Source organism: Anarhichas minor, unplaced genomic scaffold (assembly GCF_050575085.1).
Source record: "Anarhichas minor isolate MPS153535 unplaced genomic scaffold, ASM5057508v1 ptg000003l, whole genome shotgun sequence".
Taxonomy (NCBI): domain Eukaryota; kingdom Metazoa; phylum Chordata; class Actinopteri; order Perciformes; family Anarhichadidae; genus Anarhichas; species Anarhichas minor.
In genome coordinates, this window is record NW_027466449.1 from 16,500,933 (window position 1) to 16,510,894 (window position 9,962).

The following is a 9,962-nucleotide window of genomic DNA, read 5'->3' on the forward strand; positions in this document are numbered from 1 at the left end:
TTCAGAGTCTCTGTTTTCTAAGCGTCACGTGTTTTCTTAAACCCGTAAAGAGTTCCACTGGTTATGACACACACCATTGATACGACTCCAGACTTCTGAGCTGAGAGACCTGCTTGACAGGATTACTGTCATGCACAGTAGATTAAACCTTGGAGCGTCACATTACTGCCAAAACAGCAAGTTAAATAAAGACTAATCTCATGGTAGGACAGTAACTTCCTCTGATGTGATTAATGAACCAACACAGACCTACGTTTTCTTGGGCTGACAAAACAAAATATACATGATGTAAATATAAGGTGTGAATCACAAGTAACAGAACTGGGGTAAATTATTACAAGAACAGAACATTTTACAGCCTCAATTTGAATTCTAGGATCCCTTACAGAGATCACTGTCGGCTGGTCAGTTTAATGGGGAAATTAGGTCATAAAATGTAGAGCTGAACTGTAGAGTTTTAGAGTGTGTTCCATTTGGCACATGGCCATCATGGAAACAGCCAAATGTACTTTAGATCCACAATGATTTAGCATTTTTATGGTTGCTAACACCAAAGGACCACAGGCACACGGTTAACACAGGTGGAGGTTCTCCATAATGTACAGCAGATAAGAAAGAATACATATTACAATCTGCAACAGTGGACTTAACTGACCTATTCACTTGATTAGAGGTTAATAATTCAACTTGAGCACTCTAACTGAAAACATTCAGCCTGTATTCATAACTGGGTGCAAAGGTATAGAGTGAATGAGCCAACCACGAAACCAGAATGTCACAGGTTAAATTACGGCAACACATGAACTGAACCTCCACACACACTTTCTCTTTTTAAAGTTTTGGTGAAATGCTTTAAAATAAATGGAGGAGATTCATGGTCATACCTAATGTTGGTATGCGTTGATGGACCAGCGAACAGACATGAGGTATAATGCCCTTTCCCAACAAATTCTCACACCAATGCGTCAAATAACACACCTTGGTCCAAGGCACTAACTGTGCGTGCCAATACCCGTACCACCATACTGTTTAGTGTGCCAGAAAAATATGTAGTATGTCCCAAAACATAGTTTCCTAAAACATAGTTTATCCAATGCAGTTTGCAAAACAAAAGCTGCGTTCCAAACCGCATACCAAACCTCATTTTGCTTTTAGTACACGATGCACCTGCCCGTACAAAGTATGTACTGTTGTATGCGGTATCCATTTAATTGGGACATAATACTTCCCCATAACATGGCATTTTGAACTTTGACCCTCTCGCTTACATATATCCGCTGCGCAGGGGATTGTGGGTCAGAATAGTTAGAAAAGCATGCTGGCTTGCAAACTGCAAAATGCGACTAGATTTAGTAGAATACCTTAACACGTTTTTTCTATACTGTATATTTTTCTGTCATTCTAAATAGTATGGTAGTATGTGCATCATCACGCACAGATTATGTTTTTTTAATAAACGACACACCTGACACACCTTGCGACACACCTGCTCTTTATAAACAACACCTTTATAATAACAATCTGCATTGTTAAGTCTGACTAATTGAATCATATTTATTTCCTAATCCGCATTCCACAAACTGGAACTTCAACAGGTGACAAGTTTCATCCATCCCACCTGAGGAGGTAGCACTGGGACACACCCAACTACCGAGCTGTCAAACTACCCACGCTCCTGCGCATTTTGTGCTTCCCAGCAGTTTGGTGTTGGACACGCCATGGCAACTGGGTTCTCCGAGGAAATCCCTGCCACGCTGTGTGCTGCTGAGTAGATTTAAGGATAACGGGCTTCTTACTCTCTGAGTTTCGGATGAGGGGATTCGAACGCGGAGGCGCACCGGAGATACATCCCCCTGTTTCCACGCGCAGAAATGGCTCTTACGCGCCTCCGGTTGCCTCGTGTTTCTCTCCCGCTGCTTCCACTGCTGCGCTTCTGGCTGTTTATGTCTGCAAGAGCGCTGGAGATGATCGACCGAGACGCACCTGAACTGAGCTGTACCGAGGTAACAAGTCAAAGCATGCGCACGAGCATCCCGGTTTTGAGTTGTATACTGTTTTATTTTTTGAACTCACTTTTTTATTTAGTTTTCAACAACATAGCAACATGCGTTTTCAGACAGTTACTTTATTTGTTCATTTTTCAGCTGTATGTAGTCTTGGTGCACATGGTATTCAGGTACAGTGTACAATGTAAACCCACCAAGTCAAATCATAAAGAGGTGACTTTTATAATAAAGGCTTCTGTAATCTAGTCAATCCATACATGCAGAATAACAATATGTTGTGTGAGACCAGACAGACAGACAGACAGACAGCAGAGAGAGAGAGAGAGAGAGCTATCAGAGTTTAATGTCCATTACTTATTTACTATCGTGCCTGACACCTTACTCCACCGCTCCATTTCCAAGGAGGTTTGTTGGTGCTGGAATTTTCTCTGTTTCAGAGATGATAAATCAACCAGAGAGAACTTCAACATGTTTACTATCAAATATACATATAAGCACATATGCAGTAGAAGTATATGAAGTAGCATAAAACATTAACAACATCAACACAAGTATTAAACTACATTTGACCTTTTTATTTGAAAGTCATTTAATTTTTAGCTGCTTCAGTCTCAGAGTGTTTGAGTGTGTGTGCAGGTTCACTGTCACACACACTCACATCACTGGGACACTTAAATATAATGGGGCCATGGTTAGTGTGATCAGTTGCACCGCGGCTTTTCTAACCAAGACAAGTCTAAATGTCTGCTGGGAAAAAGGCCTATTGATTTGTAAAATCGTACTTATGTATCGCAGACTACTTATGTAGTGTATATACAGTATACGCCATATAAAGGTCTCTCTCTGGAACCCTCCTGGGAATGGAGCGTCTATTACTAAAAGATTGGCCCTCATTTGGGGTTTTTGATAATAGTGGTCCAAACGCATTGACGTCACAAGTAGAATTAAATGCCGATGTCACTTGTGTCACTGTTCCTACTGAAATACTAAATATTTACTTTAAATCGTCACCTGTCTGTAGTTTACATTTCTATTATTAATAAGACTTTGAAATTTAAATGAAAAAGAATTGCAGTCCAGCGATATAGGCACTCTCTTAGAAATAAAGGTGCTAACTAGAACCACATAGAGTTCTTCAGCTTGTCCTTATGGACGATTTGGGGTTCTTGGTAGAACATTTTATAAAGGTTCCACCTGCAAGTCTTTCAGGGGGTTCTACCAAGAACCCAACTTAAAGGGTCATAACTGGAACCATCTATGAAAGGTTCCCCCCAGAACCCTTCTAGGCTGTAATGGTTCCATCCAGAAGCCTCTCTGAAAGATCTCTACAGAACTTTTCCACCTTTCTAAGGATTTCATCTAGATCTCAACCAGAGGGTTCTACCGGGAACCCTATTATATTCCAAGGGTGTCATCTAGAACCCAACTAGAGGGTTCTACCGGGAACCCTATTATATGTCAAGGGTTTCATCTAGAACCCAAACAGAGGGTTCTACTAACAACTCTCTTATATTCTACGGGTTTCATCTATAACCCTAAAGGACCGGAGCTGATGTGGTGCACCGTAACCCACAACAATCATGGTTCACAGCCACAGTTTTCGAGGTTCTGTTGGCTGGATTGTGGGCGTTCGCTTTTAACACTTATGCTTTCAACAATCCCTGATTTACTCTTTCTTCCAAAAAGGGTTCTTTAGTTGAAAAGGGTTCTTAATGGAACCCTTAGTCTTCAGGGTTCTTCATAACAATGGTTCTAAGTAGAAACTCAGGCTATCAGGAAGAACCGTTTGGAACCCTTATTTCTAAGAATGCTACTTTTACTCATGTGAACGATCTGAATACCTCTTTCACCACTGTTGACACCTGTGCCACTCAAGAGGTGTGTTTCATTTTTGGCCATTTTGTTGATTGTTGATTGCGTTCAATTCTCATCCACAACTTTTCTTTCTTCAGGGTTTGACTGACTGCCAAGTGAGCTCAGGTAGCGACACGATCAGCACGGGTGCATTTAATATCACGGTAATAAACCTCACAGTTTGTCTGAAGCAGAAACGCTCTTTGTTTCCGCAGCCTCTCCGTTCGCTGCTGCTCTGCCCGATCCAGACGATACGGTGAACGTTACACATGTGCAGCTCAAAGTGATTCTGCGCTGTTCAGCCACACAAGAATGTGAACCGTACCTGCAAATCCTCATCGCCGTCCAAGGTAGCTCTGTCGTAAATCTTCTGTCTTTGACTTTGTCTGCTAGGGTCAAATACCTTGAATGTTTCTCTTATCTTTTCTTCGTTGTGTGTCCTTACAACAAGAAATGTTCTTGCTGCTGATAAACTGTCAGGTCATCCCATCTCTTGAGCAGTTGTTTCCTGCATTTTAATCATAGTTGTTTGACTTGTCAGACGTTATGGTCTTAACACATTGGGTTCTCCACTGTAGCAGACTATTTACTGACTGTGATTGTAGGTGCAGAAATGAATAATGCAAGGGAGGTTTCTGAGGAGTCTGATGACCGTAATGATGAAGAGAAGTTTGACACGGATCAACTGGCAGGTGGAAGTGGTCACTTCGTGCTTCCTGACCCAAGAGGTATAGAGCCATACACTCAACCCACAACACACTTAAAGTCACACACATTGTTTTATACAGATTGCCTTTTTATACTTTTTCCATTCCTCTTCTGTACTCTCTCTGTGTTACAGCTTTGGTGAAAGTGTGCATCAGTTCCCCAGGCTCCATTGACTGTTGCAAAACGCTCCAGTTTAAATCAAGCTACTCCGGTTCAGCTTCTTCTGAACAGCCCACGCACAAGGTAGCAGGTGTGAGGAAATTACCTCATGTTGTGGTTGTTTCTGTTGTTCATTAATTAACTCATCGCCAGTGCTGCAAAGTAACAATGGAGATTTACTCAAGAACGGTGCTTAAAGGGACAGTATGCAGCATTTAGGGGGCATCTATTGGCAGATAAGGAATATCATTAAGTATGCTGATTTTAGTTTGTAATCACCTGAGAATAAGAATGTCTGTGTCTTTGTTACCTTAAAGAGCTGTTTATTTCTACATACTGAGGAGGTTCTCTTCATGGATCCGGCTGCCATGTTTCTACAGTAGTCCAGAAAGGACAAACCAGATACTGGCTCTAGATAGGGCCGTTCACATTGTCATGTTTTCGCGTCGGCCACCGTAGTTCTCCTGCTCACTTCATGATTCAGCTGGTTGCAACCTCACAGTTAGATGTCAAAATATTGAGTTGCTTATCTGCTTTCCAGTGCTGAGGCCTGCAGCACATTGTTAAGCTTAAACCAACAATTCAGCTCGTGGCTCTTGGCCAAAAAATCTGTATCTGGTTGGGGCACTTTTCAGATGTCAGGAGTTGTTTACAGTTCCACCAAAGAGACGTCTCTAAACTTCTTAATTAAAATCACTGTTTTTCCAATTTGACACAAAAAAGATAAGATTAGAGAAAAATACAAAACGTAATACAGATTTTACTTATATTGGTACTTTCACGTAAAGGATCTGAATACTTCTTCCACTGCTGTGTAAATCTATTAAAGTGCTGAAAGACTAGTTACCAAAATATCTGTTAGTGTGTTTGTTGTTAACTGAGTGATTTCAAATACTTAAAGTTTACAATATATACTGTATATATATTTCCTTCCTGCAGCTGCTGTTGACAGAGAAAACAACGTTTGGCAGTCCAGTTGTGGTCCTCGTCTACGCACATTCAAACGGAATCATATTCATCATAAAAAACATCACAATCCCATCATTAGAAGAAGGTGAGTTCAAATGCTGTAATGTAGAGTGGGGTTTGCCTGCAGACTGGAAGTGAGGGGCGTAACTTCAAGTTGCAGACTACTATTGTCGCTGATCATTAACCTTCTTTCTTACAGTTTGCTCCATGAACCTTGAGGGGACTGAAAATAAATGTGATGGTAAGAAGTGTTTTATAAACATGTTTATAGACTAACATGTAGGCATTCACCGATTTATCGGCCGAACACCGGTATCGATATTTGCCCGAGGACTGCCATCGGTCAATCGGCAAATACAAGAACGTTGTCACAGTCAACAAAAAATGAAGCAGCTACTAGTCAACTAGTTAATTGATCGTGGATGGCATTGTTCTCTCAGACAGATAAAAAAATAAAATTGCTAAAATGGGTTGCCAAATATGCTTTGGTAGCCGTTAATACACCTGATCCAAGTATATGAGTGGGAAACACCGCTTATGTGTCTAATCGCTTTTACGTTTAATTAGATTTCATTTATGTATCACAAAACAAATATGTTTGTTGGGTTATGTACTGAAACATTCTTCTCATTGAGCAGGTAGATGTTTAGTCACCAAAAGGGCTTTTGAAGCACTTTTTAAAGAATCTAATTGATGTGAAAGTTTATTTTAAAAGGTTGAGACAGTGTAATGAATTACTGAATGATTTTAAAACAGCTCAGTCATTTATTTTATATGAACGCGTCTTTGTTTCCCTTGCACAAAAGGGGAATAAGCAACAGCAAAAACAAGCTGTTTTTGCAACAACATCGGCTATCGGCCCAGAATTTCCCTATCGATGCATCCCTACCAACGTGTATTGTGTGCATGCTGAAGAGTGTGCTCAAGGCAGTGTCAGCACAAACAGTTCTACATACATGTAGAGTGATACAGCTCAATTACAAATCATGATGATTGATGTCTCAGCTCCCAGACTGCGAGCTGTGACTGATCATAAGAGAAATGTGGTCCTCCTCCAAATGGAAAACATTGATGACGAGTCCAAGTGCCGGATAGTTCTGAATGAAACTGGAGAGGTTCTTGTGTGGGTCAGTCAATGCTAAACTACTTATATCAATCTAGTCTATTAGTCAAAAGCCAATGTTGTCTGGGTATATCTCTTAAACTTTCTTTTTAACCTTTGCAGCCCAAAGGCAAGAGGGAAATTCCATCAAACCGTGTTACACCATGCCTGTGCCTTCAGGTAGCTGACATGTTCATTGTACAAGAAAAAGACGACTACAAATGTATTTTATTTACTTTTTTAAATTTATTTTCTTCAGGTATGGTGCAAGGGAAAGGCACTCCGAAGTGAATTCTGCCCTTTCAAAAACCAACGAGGTGAAGGACCTTCATTAAAGTCAACCTAAGAGTAAATAGCACGGTAAATGATTTGACAGCATAACTATGTTTCTATTATTTTTTTTTTTTTCAGATGCACTGGAAAGAATGCAGCACAGTGTGTCAGTGTCGCTGGAGGAGTCCCGGATGTGGGAGGGTGGCCCAGACCTGATCTGGAATGTGACTGCCCCCTGCAGATTGGAGGCAGAGGTGAGGCTGTGCAAGAAAGACCTGGCAGGAGGCCAGTGTGAAGAGGTGACGGGCTCCAGGCAGAGACTGCACAGCGACAGACGTGCTGGCTGGAGTGCAACACGCAGTGGATATTGGGTAAAGAAAACATCAACAAAAAACTTTTGCTTTCTTTGCAAGCTGTCACACCCTCTGTGATGGAAAGTAAACGTACTGTACTTACTTACGTAGAATATAGACATGCTTTTATTTGCATTTTAATTTCACTACTTGTACTCATTTCAGAGTTGTCCCCTACATTTATGTGACAGCTATAAATAAAACCAACACAATGTAAATGAGTTAAACTTCATCTCAACAACAAACATTAAAATACTGCTTACACATTACTGCATCAGTAACATTAATCCAATATATAATAACACAACACTAATATAACCATTTTCTGGCTAAAGACAACTTTTACTTAAAGTCGTACATTTTTCCAACAATGTTTATGTACTTTTACTTAAGTTTACTTTAGTTGAGTATTTTTTACATCGTGGCATTACTACTTTAAAGTAAAGAATCCAAATACTTGATCCACTTCTGCACATCCTAACTGCAACCACAGACCTAACCCTCAGCCTTAGGAACCACCGCTTCGCATTATTGTTTATGTATAATAATAAATCTTCACTTTCTTATTGGTCATGATTTATTCATTCATTCATTCCTTTTTATTTCTTACTTTTTCTTTTCAGAAAGCAGGAGAGTTCAATGTGTCGTCACATCCGCTGCTTTGTGTTCAGGTGATCTTTGACTTGATACATTGAATATAATCTTTACATACAATCAGGCCCTTTGGTGTCTTGCTTGTGACCAGGAGAAGATGACCTCCAAAGGCTCGATCTGTCCGCGGCCCCTGCACACAATTGTAAACATGTGTTCCACTGCTTCTTCCTGCGCTGCATACAGGGCTGACCATAACTCTCTCACTCTTTTTTTTTAAAGATAAAGCTACATGGGATGGAGACATATTTAGAGCCCCAGTGTCCATTTACAAGTAAGACTATTAATCATTGTCCAGATTAAGTGTGTTTAATGTTTAACTATTATCAGCTAAAACAAGCTACATTTGTTTTCATCAGAATGTGGCAGATACGTTGTGACACACTCTCTGTACACTTGGCAAAGTCTGTGAAACTTCTTTTTTAAAGACTTCGGTACTTAATAATTCATTTATTTCCCAGCATCTCGGTGGAGATGGAGCCTCCTAATCCTCATCGGACTAATACTGATGTGTTTGGCCATACTTGGAGCCTATCTTATACAAGGGGTCCTAAAAGGTCAGTTTTTAGATATCTGTTGGTCATTAGATATTAATAGCACTTTAGCAAAAATAAATCGTTTTCTACTTCTGTTTCCCTTCAAGGATACATGTGGAGATGGTTGAAAGAAGATGATGTTAAAGGTATGAGAAGGCCAACATCTAATTCACACTGGCCAACCACTATTTTCCACATACCCTTTATCCTGTTACATTTTCATTAATACATTTGTAGAGATGTGTGAATATAGATGTTCTTATGTTTAAATTTCACACGTTTGTATCTCATTCATAGTCTGAATCTTTTCTAGTGGCTACAATAAGCTGCTAGTGTGACAAACTCTTCCCTGCAGGTATTAAGATGTTTTAAGTGTTGGACAGAGCCATCTGTTTAACTCTGTTTCAAATTGTTGTGCTAAGCTAAGCTAACCATCTCCCGGCACCAGCAGCAGACAGATATGAGCGTAATAGCGATCCTCTCATCTCCTCTCTGCTAGAAAATGTCAAATTGTTCCTTTGAACTCTCTGAAAGGTTTTAACCCTCCTCTATTCCAGGTGCTGTGGGTGGTGGTCATGTGGTGTTGCTGTACCCACCTGGTGACGACCAGGCTTTGCCGGAGCTGATGAGTCACCTGGGCTCGTCCCTCCAAGCCCTGGGCTTCAGTGTGTCTCTGGACCTGTGGAGCCAGACCGAGCTCGGCGCGCTGGGCCCCGTGCCTTGGCTCCACTCGAGACTGAACCGACTGCAGAGGCAGGGGGGCAAAGTGGTGCTGGTCCTATCCCAGGCCGCCTGGATAAGGGCTGAAGAATGGGGAGCTCGCAGCTGGGAGAGGAGCGTAGACACGGAGGAAGAGGAGGAAAGAAGACGCCACACTGGCTCTTCTCCCTGTGGAGATGTTTTTACCGCTTCATTGAGCTGTGTCCTAGCAGACTATTTGCAGGGTCGCGCCGGTGAGCGGTTCATGTTGGTGCAGTTTGAAGCACTCCCACCCGAGCCTCCGGGTGGTTTGCGGCCGCTGCCAGAACTTTTCCGCGGCCTTCATGTGTACAGCCTCCCCTCCCAGAGCCTGGGTTTTCTGACTGAACTGGCCGGGGCTCGGCAAATGGCTACTGCATCGGCCAGACGGAAACGAGCAGGGGGCCTCAGGATGGCATCCCGAGCTCTGGCACGGCGGCTGTCAGGGTTCACAGCGGGGACAACTGTTTTACGGCTCGCGGGAGTGTCCCAGAGTTGTGTTGGGGTGGGAGTCAAAGACTCTGGGGAAACGGTGCCCTTGCAGCCCTGTCTTATCACGCCTCCCTCCAGTCCTGCCTCAAACCACAATATCAGTGACATGGAATGGGTTTGA

The 9,962-nt window shown here is 41.9% G+C and overlaps 1 protein-coding gene across 1 annotated transcript; it reads left to right on the forward strand.

The window, feature by feature from the left end:
• Nucleotides 1-1,871: 1,871 nt before the first annotated feature.
• On the forward strand, nt 1,872-9,962 carry LOC142950601 (interleukin-17 receptor C). Its single transcript, XM_076092167.1, has 16 exons — nt 1,872-2,003; nt 3,959-3,986; nt 4,076-4,210; nt 4,472-4,588; nt 4,702-4,811; nt 5,667-5,781; nt 5,896-5,937; nt 6,702-6,823; nt 6,922-6,978; nt 7,058-7,115; nt 7,210-7,442; nt 8,048-8,095; nt 8,298-8,349; nt 8,537-8,632; nt 8,719-8,757; nt 9,169-9,962. Exons 1-16 carry the CDS (start codon nt 1,872-1,874, stop codon nt 9,960-9,962), a joined length of 2,178 nt encoding a protein of 725 aa, XP_075948282.1.

Coding starts and splice junctions, on each gene's coding strand:
- LOC142950601 (XM_076092167.1), top strand. CDS start 1,872: ATGGCTCTTACGCGCCTCCGGTTGCCTCGTGTTTCTCTCCCGCTGCTT. Junction 2,004..3,958: donor CTGAACTGAGCTGTACCGAG/GTAACAAGTCAA, acceptor TTCTTTCTTCAG/GGTTTGACTGACTGCCAAGT. Junction 4,589..4,701: donor CGTGCTTCCTGACCCAAGAG/GTATAGAGCCAT, acceptor TCTGTGTTACAG/CTTTGGTGAAAGTGTGCATC.